Consider the following 17,512-nt stretch of genomic DNA (forward strand, 5'->3'; position numbering starts at 1 on the left):
AATGGAGAGATAGTTATAAAGTAGATTTAGTTGTGACTGCAGTATTTATGATAAATTTTACAATTTTAGATTGTTACACTTATAAGACAGCAAAAATGGAGAATTATGGAGATTGCTGTTAGACATTTTTCATTTACTTTGGAAGGTGTGATGCTATACAGACTGTGACAAAAACCATGCCTGAAAGCAACATCCACAGAGGGGATGAAGAATTGGGTGGGCAGCAGAAGCATTCTCACTATCACAATGTAATGTGTAATGTTTAATGCAAAGTATTCTTGCAAAAGCCATTGCAACTTTTTTGCTTGAAAGGCCTCAAGAAGGTTCATTTCTTCATATTTTTTAATTTTTCGTTGGTTATGGTAGGTTTATGGCACATTGATGGCAAGGTCCACGTTTGAAGGAATGCTGCTAGCAAGTCCCAAGAGACGGCCCTTTGTTTTAACCAGAGCTGGATACATAGGCAGTCAAAGGTATGCTGCAACATGGACAGGAGATAATCTTTCAACTTGGGACCACCTACATATGAGTATTGCCATGGCCCTGAATCTGGTATGTGTCTGTAGTTTCATCTCAATTGCACAGTACTTTATTTCTTAAATGGTTACTCAAATAGATTATAAGTCAGTGTTCTCTCGAATGGGAAAAACACACAAGAAGCCAGTACTTTGACAAGGTTTTTGACACATGAACATAATTAGTATGCAAGGAAGCTGTTTAGAAAGGGTAGACATCCATAGAGATACAGATACAAACTGAGTTTATCCAAGGGAAAATTTTAGGATGAAAACTGAATGCAATAAGTGGGCTAGTAGCAGATTTGTTACCAAATATGCTATATAGGCTTCTCCAAACTCAGACATAAAAATCTCATTAAGAGTCCAATTCATCTTATTGGTGTAGGAGAAAAAATACTTTCTCATTTCCAACTTTCTCTAAAATCTCTCGAAACAAATTTTATTAGATTTCATTCACTTCTATGCAGACACCCCTAGAAGCAAGCACTTTAATGATGCCTACATACATGCATTCAGGTACCTGTTAAGAATTGATCCAAAGAATAATAGATGATATTGAAAATCTATTTGAAAGGCTGGGAAGGTGAAAATTCACACATTAACATTCATTTCTCCAGTGAGGAGAGTTGTAAAGTTATGTACTTTATATCTCTATGTTCATGAACTTAGTGATGGATGCTTGTGTTTGTGGCTTAATGCTGCTTCTTTGTCTATCTTTCTTCATTTGTAAAACTAGTATGTGGTATCAGATCTAGCAATAGTAAATAAAAATCTATAGCTGTGAAGTATGAGACTGGAGAAGGTTTGAGGAAAGTAGTTGCAGTCCAAATGTGTGTTTTTTTGCAGTAACATTTTGGACAGATTTTTGCTGTTAAATAAATTATCAGAAGTATTTCAAACTTGCATTACAATATCACAGTCTAAATGCTTGAGAAATGTATATCATGATATCCGAGTTAGAGGTTTTCCTGTTGTTTTGGAAGATGTTTTTTTTTCTCTCGATTGTGCTTTGCCACTGTATACCATATTTTATCTTATGTGCATCATTAAGCCTTTAACAATGGTGGAGGTCTTGAGTGGAGCAATCAGCTTATAAATTAAATTCTGTCAATTCAATGCAACACTTTTATTTATTTATTTAGATTATATAGTAGGGGTTCTATTTGGGGTCTCCACCCGTTGGAGTTAAATGATTACAAGTAAGATTCAAAACTAACAAATATGCTATGAAAGACATCTAAATACTACGAGTGCAGTCTGGTTCATAGATTAGATAAAAATAGATCCACTACATCAAGTTAAAGACACCAGGTGCAGAAATATAGCACCAACCAATAGACCTTAACCAAAAAAGACAGCCGGCATAAAACTAACAAACCCCAGGGCTGAAACAACACCCCACTTATCTCTGCTTATCAGCTTCTTTTCTCCACTTCCACCACCTCTTTCACTACTCTCTTAGCACTACCTGATGCCCCTTGATTGTGCCAAAAGTGTGTACGAGCCACTAGGGAAGGGAAACAAACTCACTTACATGGTTCTTGATTACACCTTGAGTGACAAGTCAAACTATTGCAAAATAGTGGGATGGTGAAATTGCTCACCACCTCTAGCCTCCATGAGAAACATGGAGCCCTGCTAGTACTTTACCAACATCACAACAATAAGCCTTCAAAAGATCTACTTCCCGCTTTATTGCTTCATTCTCCTCCTTGCTAACGACTAGCTGTCTTATGGGAGATGATCATGCTCCATCTTCCACTACCTTACCCTCCTCAAGCTTTGAGACAAACACTTGTTACATGTCCTTGGCCTCCTCTATGTTCACAAAGTCTTTTGGTAGAAACAACTTTAGCAACCAGAAATAGAGATTTGCATCTAGCATCACATAAACTAAGTTGGCTACTTATCGTTTATTATAGACTTTGGCTTGTTACCAAATTCTACGCCTTGCTTTTCCAACACCCAATAGACAAACCCTAGGGAAGACATGGAATTGCAAGTGAAGATTTGCCATAATTTGTGATCCCATAATGAGCTCCTACCTGTTTACTGCTATATCTGATAAATTAAATACATGAATTAATAATAAAGATGACAATGCATACCTAATACAGGAGTAAAATATATCTTTATTTACACATGAAATTATTATAGAAAAAGGTTTGAGATGATCAACCAAGGATCAAAATTGTTCCAACTAAATCATACTACTTTCTTTGACGATAGACAATATATTTAAAGGATCCGACGGTTGCCAAGATGAACACAACTGTCAAGCAACTGGCACTTATAACTACCTGATGCTTATAACGGAACAATTAATACATAGTTGGATAACCAAAATTATTGAACATAACAATAGAAATTGTATGCTGACTACATCATCCCCTCTAAAAGAAAAGTCGTCTTCCAAATGGCAAGTAAACATCAAGTAACATGAGGGAAGACTAATAACGATAATGTAGACAATGATTTGTAGTTGTACTATGTAAACTCAAACCTGGATTGTGCTTGGAAAATCAAATGAGTGAAATGGGGGTCTAGGGGCAATGCCCCTAGTGGAGTCGAGGGGTAGCACCTTGGGTATGCTCCTTGTCACGAGATAGGGTGGGGTCAAGGGGCAATGCCTCCACCGCAAGCCCAAATTAAGACCCCCAGAACAACTAAGATTGTCATGGTGCACGTCATATTTCCTAATTTTTTAAGAGGACAAAAACAATGCTAATGAAGCTAGAAAATAGTGATTTTGGAGTGTTTAACCAACGTATGCAACATAGTAAAGTCTGGCAGATCCCGAAAAATCCACTTTGCTGTATTATGAAGGTATGCAAATTCTTTGATATCTACCAATGATGTGGTACAGTAAACCAAGGAGGTCATACAATAAGTTGTTGTACACTACTTTGAGGAGAGGAATCGTTGTGCGCTTGCCAGAGAATAGATTACTAGAGACCTTTTTGTTGTATCCTATTGACGAAGATTGTACGCTAGTATGGAGGCTGTACGCTGTATGCAAGTTGACCAGGTTGTGCGTTTTGTGCAGGTATACAAGGCCATATGTTGTATGCGAATTGACCATGCCGTCCATTGGGTGTAGGTATATAAGGCCGTACACAGGAGAATGATGTCATCGGCTGTATGATGAAGGAAAGGAGAGAATGCCATACATTATGTGTCTGGTTGTGTCGTACGATGTAGATTAAGGTTTGTACGATGGAGTTGAGGGCCGATTGTTGTGCGATGTAAGAAGGAACTCGTACAATTCTACTTGGAGTTGTCCATACGTTAAATAAAACTTTCCATGATTGTATGCTGAAACTAGATCATACAGTCTACACGTTGAGTTTTGGAGATTGTTGTACAATGCTCCACGGTAATTGTATGACCGAAGTAAGAGTCCGTACTATGTAAATTTTGTCTGAGGGATGTTGTATAGTAATGTGGCCAGAAGGTCGTATGATGCAATTAAGATACCACCACTATACGGTGAGTATAGGTCGTATGATGTATTCGGCGTTTTGTTGACTTGGGTGCATTTTATAATTTGCTCCCTTCTTCAAAATCACCTTTTCTTTATGATGTACAATTAGAAAATGAAGTGGCCTTACATTATAATTCCTTATCATTTTCCTCATAATTTCATAGTCATGTTCTTTCTTTTTCTTTTTTTGTAAATTTTCAGTGAAGTTGATTTCCCTTGACAAGTATTTGTATTCTCTGCGTTAAATATTTTACTCTTAGTATTCTGAGAAGTTTCATCTATATTTTTTCTTTTTTCTACACAGTCATATGCCTCTATTGTAGCTATTGTCTTTTGCAACCCATGAAGTGCGTCTTGCACACATAAACCGTCCAACTTCGTAAAATCATTTTTCATTAGTTGCTCTTCACTGAGAGTGGTAGCTTAAAGGAAATTACATGTTGACGGAAATACCTCACAATCCTCCATTTGCCAATGAAATAGGCCACAAAGAGAATTTGTTCATCTTCCGAGCATGGTTTTAACTCCAAAATTCCTTTATCGTTTGGTTCCATCCGACCTTGAATCTCCGTCCATTTCTCTTTGGAGTCTAAATTTGACAAATTCGGGGAAGTTGCTTCCTCATTGACAAATTGGTTCTTTAAATCAATTAGATACTTTTGACCCTTGTTTTTAATGAAGATTGTATTCTTTTTCCAATCGTGATCAACTTTGGCTGCTAGTAACCATCCTCTCCCAAGTAATGCATCGTATGATTTCTTCTACAAAGGGATGCCACAAAATTCAGGAGGAACTATTGGGTCTTGATCGTTACCTTTTGTGCAATTAGCATCCCCAACAACTTGATTCCAAGTTGGTTAGCACCTACCAAGTGAAATGTTGGTGGCCATAGGGTTGATTTCTCAAGGGATTTTTAGGTGATCAGCCAGCCCCTTTCAAGGAGGGTGTCATAGGCATTCTTTTCCAGCAGGATGACGATGAAGTTTAAAAAGAAATGTTGTGTGTTGATTGTGACCTTCTATGCCATTAGTGTCCCGAGTGGTTTGATGCTGTGTTGGTCGGCCCCTACCAGATGGAAGGTTGGTGGCTAGAGTGTTGGCGTGCCCAGTCCCTTTCATGTTTCTTGTTAGTCTATTTTTCCCATGCAGCCTAAATAGCCCTTAACATTGTGTTCTCAAGGTTCAATAAGTCGTGAGTTTGGTTAGGGTCAAAGAGTCTCGAGTTTAGTCCTAGCATTTGCAAAAGATTAAATGTCATCAAGTGTAAAGGTTAATAAGGTGTTTGGTTTATGTTCAAGGCCATAAATCATGTTATTCCTCTTCTAAAAGGGAGCCTCAACATATACACATAGCTCTAAAATGCTGTAGTCTTGTCAAAAAGGGTCCTTTGAAGACAACTAAAAATATATAAAATGCAGAGAAAAAGAGAAGTTTAAGGACTCTTAGGTGTCATTTTGACATGTGAGAATGTCCTTTGTGGATATGAATGCATACAAGGAGCAGTTTGGAGCTATAATGACATAGTTTGAAGTAGTTTTGGGGGTCTTTAATGGCCTATTTCAGTTCAATTCGACCCCAACACTTTTTCAACTTCAAAACAAACAAAGCACATGCCCCATTACCATGGAAGGAGGTTACAACAGTCAAGGAGAGAATCTAGGACAGTTTGAAGACTTTTTCAAGTGGGTGAGAGCATCTAGGAGGAGGTTGAAGACTTCTTTAAACAGTTGAGAAAATTTAGGGGGCAGTTGAGACTTTTTCCAAGGCATTTCCAAGCATCTAGGGGCTGATTAAAGAGCCTAATCAATAGGATAACAGTTGGGAAGGACGTTTCTTCATAAAAAACACTTTTTGGAGCTGATTTGAAGGCTAAAAAATATCAACAAACAACTTGGACGCCCAAGGAGGATTGACCAAGCAAAATCAATGTAACACATTTCCTTGTCATTTATTTCTCAATAATGTTCCTTTGTAGTAGCAAGTTGTTGCAGCTATAAAGCTCAACCTTAGGCTTCATTTTCAAGTTAGTTCTTGCTGCTCTAGGCTTGTATTGTAACCTAAAACAGGTTCGATCTTGCCTATTGTGTATTGTAACTCATATTCAGATATGTACAACTGTTGTAAGCATCTTTTTGATTAATAAAGCAAGTGTTTACCTTCTGTAATCTGTATTTTGTGTGCAACATGGATGAATGATGTTTTTCTAGTGATTCATATGTCAATCCTTAAATATGTCTTTCTTCCTGCAGTACCTTCATGTAGAAATAGCATGTTTTATACAAGTTATAGTTTGTGTTATGGCTTTCATCATTTCTTAGTTGTGAAAACTCCCTCTTTTCCTTCTTTGAAATCTGAAATATTAACCTTGCTATGAAATGATGATGCATAAACATGTGGAGCTTGAGTTGTTTGAGAGAAATCTTGTTTTTGAGATAGATTGTGTTAAAATAGCAAGTATAGAGTCTGGAAACTAATTTGGTGCATCACCCACTAGAGTAGGTTTCATTTTCAAGCATTTCTTCCCTTTTCCCAGTTAGGAAGTAGTTTTAGGTGATAGTCCCAAAAAGAACCAGCTTTCTGTGGAGATTCACTCCAAGTTCTGGGCAACCCACAGGCCCAGGAGTGTTTCCATGTTTCAATAGATTGCTGAACTCTAAGTTTAGCAGGGTGCAAATTTTATTGACAACATTTCCTCTAACAACACATTTACACCCGAGTCTCCGTCGACGATGGTGTTTGTGAGCTTCATTCCCATTATCTCCATCTTGATGATGGCCGACTTCCTACTAGTACCTATCGTCAGCAGCATGGGATCAGTGGCTAGGTTGCCAAGTGACTTCACCGTCAGTTTCTTTGGTGGCTTGCACTGTACCTAGTTGACTGTGACGTCACCAACTGTATTGGTGATGGCCACTATCAATTGTGGCATGGTTTGTAGGTTTGATACTTGTATGGGTATTGTGGTTTGCAACACCTGCTGAAGTCTCTCCTTTCTTGTACGCACAGGGTATATTGTCTTCTTGGTTTGAAGTCAGGTAATCATTAGTACTCCCTCATTCGACTCTTCCATGGCTAGCATGTTTGCCCCTCTTCATGGTTTCCGGGTCTACACCATTTGCATAGTAAACCTGCATTGTCAATTTGGCCACTTTGACAATCCCGTGTGAAGTGGTCCCATTCGTTGCAATTTTGGCACTGGATCATGGGTCTACCCTTCACGTTGTATTGTATTTTCCTTTGTGGGGTGTTGTTATTATTCCCACGCTTGTTATTTCGATACCCTCCAAGAGATGCATTAGGTTTGGCAGGTGGTTTTGGAGGTGTGGTCGAAGGGGTTGCTTGTTCCCCTTGGGCAAAGAGCACTTGTGTGCTTCTTGTCTTTAGGTTGTATGAGCATTCCTTGATGGAATGTCCTAGTACCTGACAGATGTCACAGAATGACTTCTTCAGGCAAGTAGCCTTCGTGTGACCTACTTTGCAGTCGATGCACCACAATTCTTTATCATCCTTACCACCGTCTTCTCTGCTTTTAACGCCATCATCCACAACATATTCCTCCATAGGGCCTGTACGGTTTTAGATTCTCCATCATTGATTTCTCTTGTGCTATCATCGTCATTGACTTTTCCTCGCGATGTCTTATTCTCACTTTCTATGTCCATCGCCCGATTGTAAGCGTTGATGTACAAAGACCCGGGCACTACTTTCATTTTTTTCCTGAAGGAGGGAATCAATCCCTCGACGAACCACCGCTTCTTTAGTCCATCAGCTGGTTCATTTTCCATCTTGTTCAACAGTTCTTTGAGCCTACGATTGTATGCTTGTACGTTCTCGTTCTTCCCTTGCCTAGTGTTGTAAATTTCTGCAACAATTTCATTGTCATCTCTTAGCAGTTTAAACTCTTTTTGAAATGCCTTATTCAGTTCATTCCATGACACCTTGTATTGATTGGCCAAGTCTGTATACCAGTCGATGGCAATTCCCTGTAGGGTGGTGGGAAATGCCTTCAACCAGTAATCCTAGTTGTCTTGACCATTCACCTCCCATATTGTTGTAGAAGTCTTGCAATGGCGTACAGGATCCTCTGATCCATCCCCTGTGAATTTAGGGAGTTTTTGCTTGTCTTGGGTGTTCATCATTATTTTCACTCGAAAGGTACCATATGTATTCAATTAGATTGGACCATCTTGTTCTTGTCTATGTTCCTGTGCCTCTTTTGCACTTTCGGCCACACGCAAGCTCTCTACACGTCCACCTTCATCTTCTACACTGTGGTCACCTCCTTCATTTCTATACTCTCTCCTCCTTGGATTCTTTGACTCAGGCCCCCCTATTCTCGGTTCCTCCACGAGGGACAGGTTCTTGATATGGTGCAAGTTTGTTTCAAAAAGTTCGACAACTTCAATCTGGAGGTTCCTTTCTTACCCATTGTCACTTACCAACTATACGGATGAGCTACTAGTACTGAACTGTATGTAGATTTAGAGTCTATGTTTGAAGTAGAGTGTACGGTTTGGTTACTTGCTTGGTCGACGAGATCTTCGCTTACTTCGTCATCCGGGAGTGGCTGGTTTCTGGCAACCTCTTCCAACTCACTCCATGTACACGGTATTTCTCTCTCTCGACTACGGCTTCGGGTGACACTCCTACTCCTCCTTGTTGGACTCTCTGAACCTTAGATGATTCCTCGTAATCGCTGTCTCCTCTCACTTTGCTCTCTTAGGTGGAGAGATCTCCTTACTAATCCCTCCCCCTCCTGTCGTGTGTCCTTGGCACATCGGGCCTTATTTGGTTGTAGGGGCATTAATTGCCGAGGGTACGATATCTGCTAGTATCTCGCTCTTCTTCCTTCCTACGGATCCTTTCTTCGTATCATTGCAGTATTTGCTATCGATGCTACTCTTGTTTCCTTTCCTCTCGTTGGTCTTGCAATTCAATCAAATTTGTTGCCAACAACCTTGGAATTGTCTCGAGAAGATCGAAGACCGCATGTTTTATTGAGAGTTCGTTGCATACTGTGCCCTCAGGGACCACTTTGAGCTTCCCTCTGCACTTTTTGATCAACCGAAACTTCCCACAGGTTTACTAAGTTCCGCGTCAACCGATCTTTCGGTGTTTCTTCCTTGTGTCACTTTCCGTTACTAGTACTTTTTGTTCAAACAATTGGCCTATTACTCCGCCATGCCTGCCGCCACTCTTGGGTACTCTCAGATCTCTAGGTTCAAATCGGCAACAGTGCCAAAATATTTACTCCCGAAGGGATTGTTCTTAATTTACGTAGAGTAAACATAATACAATGAACACTATAACATATAAGAATAATACCGATTGACAATATTCAACACCACATATGGTAGAAAGATATTACTTTATTATCAAGTGTAATGTGTGTACAATTATCCATATGAACTCCTCGATAAAATATTCCAAACATAAATAGTGCTAGACGATTGGTTAAGATTGCCAACTGTTGGCAACCGACACAACCTCTCGAGAACAACTAATTACACTGGCAATACTAACAAAACATAGACAAGACATTATTTATTTATTAGAGTCAGATTTGCCATCTACAATTGTCATAGATGCTATCATAGCAATTATGATTATCGTAACCATCATATATTCTCTTACAACTCCTCAGAAGTGTCCAAGAACCTCAAAATAGAATATTCCAAGAGGGGTCACCTAGCTATTTTGTCCTTTTCCTTGGGGACAAATGGTAAAAGTAACTATTTACTCTCTACGGTGTGGTTTCTCAGACTACTAGAAGTAAACATAAATTAGCAAGTACTTGAAATGATAATACAAATGATAATGCATACCAAACAACAATAAAATATATCTTTATTCACAAATGCAATTATTACAAAGAAGAAGACCAGAGATGGTCAGCCAAGGATTACAATTCACCTGACTATACCGTTACCTTGGCGTGCACAACATATTTAAAGGACCCGACGGTTGTTGAAGGGTACACAATCGTCAACCAACTGACACATAACTCCTCAAGAGTGACAACCCACTTAATACAAATAATTAATACTTTGGCAAATAACAAATATTATCAAATATAACAATAGGCATTTTATGTCGGCTACATCATCCCCCCCCCCAAAAAAAAGTTGTCTTCCAGACGATTAGTAAACATCAAGTAATATTTGGAAAGACTAATGACAAGAGTGTAGGCAATGACTTGCACTGGACAACCCCAACTTGTAGTGTACTTGCCAAATCAAATGGGGGTTTGGGGGCAATGCCCCCAACAGGGTCAAGGGGCAGTGCCCCTTGCGGGGGTTTGGGGGCAACGGTCGAGGGGCAGCACCTCTTGCAGGGTCCCATGATGAAGCCACATGGAACTCCATGACGCACATGATTTTCGTGATTTTTTAAGACGCCAAAAACATTGTTGATGAAGCCAAAATATAGAGATTTCACTTCTACCACATGCTTCTAATCACGTACGACTCCCTTCACCTCAAGTACGGCTTCATATGCATCACATACGATCTGATACAAATTATGTACGGTCTAAAACATAACATGTATGCTCTGCTCTTCGCCATGTACGACTTGCACACCTATGTGCCTGTACGGTTCAATGGCTGACCTATATGACCTAGGCTTGTCCTTACGTACAACCAAATTTGGATGCACTTTTCGTAGTGTTTGATGCTCCTCACGTACGGTTCTATACGGCTTGATCCCTTTGATGTACGGATCACCTTCCACCCATGCCCGTGTCCATACGGCTATGTTCATGTACGGGTTGATGGTGATCATGTACGACCACCCACTCCTCATCTTGTAGGGGTTTTCCCACCCTCCTGCCTTTTGTACGGTCTGGTAGGATGTAGGCACAACACATTTGGTTCCACGTACAGCTTGGGTATATTCCTGTTTGTACGACATGTTGGTGTTCTTGTCATACAGCTGAAAGTTTTTCCTTACGTACAGTGTCACCCCTCTGTACAATACCCTTCTCTTGTATGACTTCCTTACATACGTAGTGTTTGACACTTCTTTCGATTCAAACTTTTGTATCCCTTTGTACGGGTTGGCAAGTTCGGCAAGTTGCTTGATCCCTTCAGCATATGGTCTTGTCTCAACTCGTCCTCGCCTATACAACTTCCTCCTTTCCTTGTACGGTTTCATTCTCTTCTTGTCATACTACCTTCCAATTTGCTCCTTGTACGGTGCAATGTTCCCGTACGGTCTTGACACTTTTCCCCCATACTGTCTTGACGATTCCTCACCCATCCCGTACAACCATTCTTTGTACGAACTGCAAGTTACCCTATGGACATCTATGGCATACAACTTCAACTCATATGGTTTCCCTTCATACGACATTTTGATGCTACTTATGTACGGTCTTCCCTTCCCTCGTCAGTACAACTCACCTCCACTCTCATACAACTTCCTCCAACTTCTTTTCTCCTTCTCATACGGCCTAACCTGATACGATTTTCTCGAGCCTGTTCCTATACATAATGTTCAGACTTGGCTTGTGTACGGACTTTGCACTTCCTCAATTTCACCAATTTGTAGCATGTTATAATCGAGGTGGAAGATTTCGTAATCCTCCATTTTCCAGTGAAATAATCCATTTAGAGAACTCGTCTCATCCTCAGAGAAATCTACCAGTTCGAGCACGCCTTCGTCATTAGGTTCCATCATTTCTCGTCCTCCCTCCATCCCAAAATCTCCACCCTCGGACTCTAAGTTGGAGGATGCCAATTCTTCACTCACTGCCTAGTTGCTCAAGTCGATGACGTGCTTCCTCCCATTACTCCTGATTGAGTTTGTGTTTTGCTTCCAATTATGATTTGCCTTGGCAGTAATCAACCATCCCCTCCCGAGGAGTGTGTTGTACGCCTTCTTCTGTAACGGGATGACTACAAAGTCCAAGAAAAATTGTTGTGTCTCAATCATTACATTTTGTGCCATCAATGTTCCCAATGGCTGGATGCTGTGCTAGTCGGCACCTACCAAGTGGAAGGTTGGCGGCCAGAGCGTCGACTTCCCCAGACGTTTCTAGGTGTCTTTTGGTAGTATGTTTACTCCTGAGCCTCCATCAACAATGGTGTTTGTCAACTTCTACCCATTATTTCCATCTCGACGACCGCTGACTTCCTCCCTATGCTCACCGTCAACGACATTGGTTCAGTAGCCTCTTTCCCTTTGGGTGGTGGTTTTCTCGTCAGTTCCTCCTCATGTGGCTTACATTGTTTCTGGATGATTGTGTCGTCACTGACTGTGTTGGCAATTGCCATTCTCAATTGTGGCTTAGTTTTAAGGTCTGCCACCTTGATCAGGATTGTTGTCTATAGCACCCGAACTATGTTCTTCTTTGACTCCCACAATGACGTACCTGCAGTTCCATTGGAGGTTATTCGTTCCTTCGCCAACACTTGTTCTACTTCGGCTTTGGCTTCTCGGAGTTGTTCCTTGTTTGTACAAGCATCCGAGTACATCATTGTAATGTCCCCCACTAAGTTTAGGCCCGTTTTAACAATAATTAATCCATCTCAACATACTTATGACATAAACTAAATTGATTAGGAGACAAAACTACCTTAACATGAAGTGATATTCCACAGTTCAATCAGTTAATTGTTCATCTATCATACATTAGTAAATTGTTCATTCAAATTACTATTTATATATATGTATATATTTATATATTTTTAGATAGTATTATAATATATATTACTACGGAACAGTTCTTATTAAATATTATAATAATTATAATCATTATATTATTTTCTATAATTATATTATTATTAAGTTCTGCATAAGAACATTATCATGCTTCATATATTAAGCATTCCTATTAAGCACATCAGTGTACATACCACCAAGAGCAAGGATGTTTACTGCCTCCCAACTTCTAACCACCAAAAACCTCCCACAAATTTCATTTACAATCACTATATGTATGGCTCATTAATTCTGAAGAGACATATCCTATTTGAAAATAGATATCTCTTTGAAAAGAGACACATCCTTTCCTTTTTCTAATCGCTTCCATATCATGATTATTTGTTTTATATATGACGGTGTTCTTTCATGTAATCGCACCTTTTTGATTTGTTTCTTTTTCTTGATAAATCGGTTATTATCCTTTGCTTCTTTTGCAAACTGTTATTAACAAAACTTATTAACTAATAATTTCGGTGTGCTCTGCTTAAATTAGATTCCCACATATTGACCAACCATAAGGGAGCACCAAATAGTCGACTGTCACATAAACATAGAACCACTTATTAGTTTGTAAAATCTCCTTAATGAATCTGGCTTTATTTGTTGACCTGAAACATCCAAATGTAATGGTTAGCCACATCTTGATACCGTTATTAATTGAATAATTATTTATGGGTTTAATAATAATAACAATATAAATATGGGAATGGAGATGATAATTATTATATGGGTTTGTTACATATACGTTCATGTAAGCGAATAAACCGTACTTTGTACTGTCTTTACCTCTTAATAAATTGGTTTATTTCAATCTATGAGTCTGTATAATATATTAGTGATCAGATAATATATCATAAATATGTTAATAATTGATAATAATTATTCTTTCTTAATTAATTAATATAAAATTATTAATTAAATAATTACTATTAATAATGTATTTATATTCTTGGAATTAATTTATTATTTTATTTAATTATTTTAAATATATAAATTGTGTTTACTATTAAGAATATGTAAATTATATTTATAATTTATAATATATAAATTATGTTTATAATAATATTAATTTTTTTATTTATTTGAATATTTCAAGATTATTATTAGTAATAAATATTAATTAAATAATAATATTTAATAAAGAAATAAATTTCAAGTAATCATTTGTTGTTAATTATTATATCAATTAATAATAATAATTGCTTCATTTAGGTTATATATAACGATCAAGGAGGGGACATGGCAATCGCCTTCTTCATTTGTGCTCTCATGATTGCTAGAAGTGTCTCGTCTCATTCCTCTACATCCAGCATATTAATACCCTTTCATTTCAGGCAGTCGGTGTCTTCATGATTCTCAAGTCCACGACATTTGCACAATAGTTGCATGTTGTCTTTCTTATTTTGGTAGCCTCTCGCAAAGTGTCCCCATTTTGCATTGTTGACACTATATGATAGGACGTCCCCTAGAGTCATACTGTATTTGGTTTTGCCCTCGTTGATTTCTATTCCTGCTAGGTGATACATTTTGTGGTTTCGATGGGCTAGACTCTCCCTATGTGAAGAGTACTTGCATACTTCTAGTCTTCAAATTATATGGACACTCCTTTATTGAATGACCCACCACCTAGCAAATCTCATAAAACATCTTTTTAGGAGAATTAGCTTTCGTGTGCCCCTCAATTTTACACTCAGTACACCATAGTTCGTTACTTTCTTTATTGGTTCCTCTCTCGGCCTTCAATTCTTTCATCATTCTCAACATATCTCGTCGAAGGGCCTGCAAGGTTTTGGATTCTTCATCACTGCTACCTTCGGTGCTCTCATCATCGGTCTTCCTCTTCCCTTGGGAGGATGTTTTATTTTCACTCCCGATATCCATTGCCCAATTGTAAGCATTGGCGTATGAGGACGGAGGCTCTACTTTCATCTTCTTGCGCAACGAAGGGATCAATCCCTCAGTGAACCACCTTTTCTTCAACTCATTAGCTGGCTGGTTCTCCATCTTGTTCAGCAGCTCCTTGAGCCTACGATTGTAAGCATGTACACTCTCATTTTTCCCTTTCTTGGTATTATAGATTTCAGCCACGATCTTGTTGTCATCCCTCAGTAGTTTGAACTCCTCTTCGAATGCCTTCTTTAATTCACTCCACCCGACTTTGTCTTTAGCATCCAAGTCTGTGTACTAGTCAATAGCAATTCCTCGAAGGGTGGTGGGAAATGCCTTAAGCCAATAATCATGGTCATCTTGGCCACTCGCCTCCTATATCATTATACATGTCTTACAATGTCGTACGAGATCCTTCGATCCATCCCCTATAAATTTAGGGAGTTTCTGCTTCTCCTGGGTGTTCATCATTGTTTTCACTCGGAAGGTACCGGAGGAGTCTTCGTCTCAGGCCCCCTTATTCTCGGTTCCTCGGCAAGGGACAATTTCCCGCAAATTGGTTTCTCGCCTGCTTACTCCCTTGTGTGCCGGACCTAGGGGATTGTTTCAACCACTACGTTCCGATGCTTTCCTTGCACTCTCAGCCACGCACGCATCCTCTACACATCCACCTCCAGCGTTCCCAACACTCTGGGTACTTCCAGGGGTGCTAGACCTGGGTGGACTGTTCTAACCGCTACGTTTCAGTGCTTTCCTTGCATTCTCGGCCACGCGAGCATCCTCTACACGTCCACCTCCAGTGTCCCAACACTCCGGGTACTTCTAGGCTCTGACTCGTCCCTGTGCTTCCTCCGGCCTGTTGATGTGTTTTTTATGCACATGCAAACACATAATAAAATACCCAAAAGTATCTTATCCTCTCTTGAACAAAGTTTCTCAAATGCTGAAGATTAGCTTAAGGATCAGATAACTCCAAGGTTCTGGTATGTCGGGTCACAACGTGTGGATAAGCTCAATAGTTTGATGTGATTATGCTAGAATCACGAGGGGACTTACGTTGAATTGTTGAATGCTTGAATCGTTGGAACTTGATCATCTGATGTTGCAATCTTGTGATGCTTTTTATCCTAAGCTAGCTTGATTTGAAAAAAAAGGCAAAAGATTAAGGGTCGAGAGAGTCTATTCTAAGACCTAGAATGTAAGAAGATAGGTGAATGATCAGATGGAATCGTACTGGGTGAGGTCTCACCATCAACTTGAACAATTTGACACAAGCTCAGTGCAATCTTCTAAGGGATACTTCAAAGATATTCAAATCATTATCATTGAACATTGATCATCATTCAAGTCAATGCATAAACAATGGATGTATAACAATTCGAAGTTAAGATCATATCATTCCAGTTGACCACGCAAGGCACACTTACAATTGATGGTGAGACCTCACCCAGTATGATTCCATCTGGTAAGAATATATCGAGTTAAAAGAACTAGTGATATGGATTAAACGGATTCCACACAAACGCATTCAACAAATTCCTCCATTCAATCTAATCAACATGAAAGCAAAATGCGAAGTAAAGATCATGCAAGTTGTTGAAGTAACAAATCAAATTCACCATAACTTCAATGAAATCAATTGTCCTTTACAACAAGTTTTGGCAACAATCTTTGCCTTCCCCTAATCTAACTTCTATTCTAATTTAGCTACCATCTTAGCTCTATTCACCATTCACCTTTACAAATGAAGAGCTTGAGCCTTTTATAATGCTCTCAATATAATTCAATGGCTTAGATCAATTTGAGTTCAATGGCTGATATTTTACAATGAAAACCCTAATTAGGGTTTGTTACAACAAACTCAATTCTGGCCAATGAAATAATTACAACATTTGTACACATGTCCTCTCTAGAATATTCGACCAATGGATAATGGGGGTAGGTGCCTCGAGGTTTGTGCCATTATGGATGAGTCAAGTTCATTGCATCTAGATGTGCTGAGGTGAAACTTCTTTGATTGGTGGAGGTAGTGACTGGGATATGACTAGGAAGCCACTTCAACTTGCACTTGTAAACTTGGTTCATCACCATGAAAGGATGTTGAGAAATATCTCTTGATATTCAATCTTTCAAGCTCGCTCAAAGTAGTGGTGATGGGAAACATTGAGGTAACTGAGTCCTTCCTTCATCCTCGCTTGCTTGTCTTGGGGTGATTGTATAACTTCTCCTTCGCACTCCTTTGATCTCTTCATGTCTTCATAGTGTGGTGAGAGTTGAGATTCTTCCTTCCTTGATACCCTCGTGCTTGTTGATGAAGTTTTCTTCTTGAACTTGCATGGTGGCGGAGTCTTGCAATCTTCCCTCTCTTATTTCTTCAAGGTGCTACTTTGCAATTTGCATCATCTTCCTTTCATATCTGCAAAACAAAACAAGTATGGCATCAAATACACATAATATATAACCTTGATAGTTCTTTTAACTCGATATATTCTTTGATTTTATGTGTTTTGCAGGTTTGGTAAGAGGATTTAGAGAAAATATGCTCTCATGAAGGAGCACTTGAAGTTGTTTTTTGCTCCTAGAGAGGAGCACTTGAAGTTCGCTCCAACCCTGATGCTCATGAAGTTACCCTAAACTTGTCTTTGAACTCGCTTTCATTCATTTCCCTTCATCCTATGGGTTCTAACATTGAGTCTTCCCACCATTTATTGACGCAAACATGATAAACTGTTCTTAGGGAAGGCCTCTAGAGGAAATTCGCTCCAAATGGTGAGCACATGAAGTTCGCTCCAATCACCTTGCTCATGAAGTTCGCTCCAAGATAGGAGCACATGAAGTAACCTTCTATCTTGCCTATTCATCTTCTTAACTCAAAATCACTCCTTCCAAGCATTAAATCAATTCAAAGCAATGTTCTC

At 39.1% G+C, this 17,512-nt stretch overlaps 1 protein-coding gene across 4 annotated transcripts in view; it reads left to right on the forward strand.

Annotated features, from left to right (window-relative positions):
- The window catches only part of LOC131078661 (uncharacterized), a 185,503-nt gene that overhangs the window by 118,721 nt on the left and 49,270 nt on the right, over positions 1-17,512 (forward strand). For all 4 annotated transcript variants that reach the window (XM_058016408.2, XM_058016407.2, XM_058016409.2 and 1 more), the window contains 2 exons: positions 162-248; positions 367-552. In XM_058016408.2, coding sequence (XP_057872391.2) covers positions 162-248; positions 367-552 — 273 coding nt within the window. The remainder of the gene's footprint in view (positions 1-161; positions 249-366; positions 553-17,512) is intronic.

This window comes from Cryptomeria japonica, chromosome 2 (genome assembly GCF_030272615.1).
Source record: "Cryptomeria japonica chromosome 2, Sugi_1.0, whole genome shotgun sequence".
Classification (NCBI taxonomy): domain Eukaryota; kingdom Viridiplantae; phylum Streptophyta; class Pinopsida; order Cupressales; family Cupressaceae; genus Cryptomeria; species Cryptomeria japonica.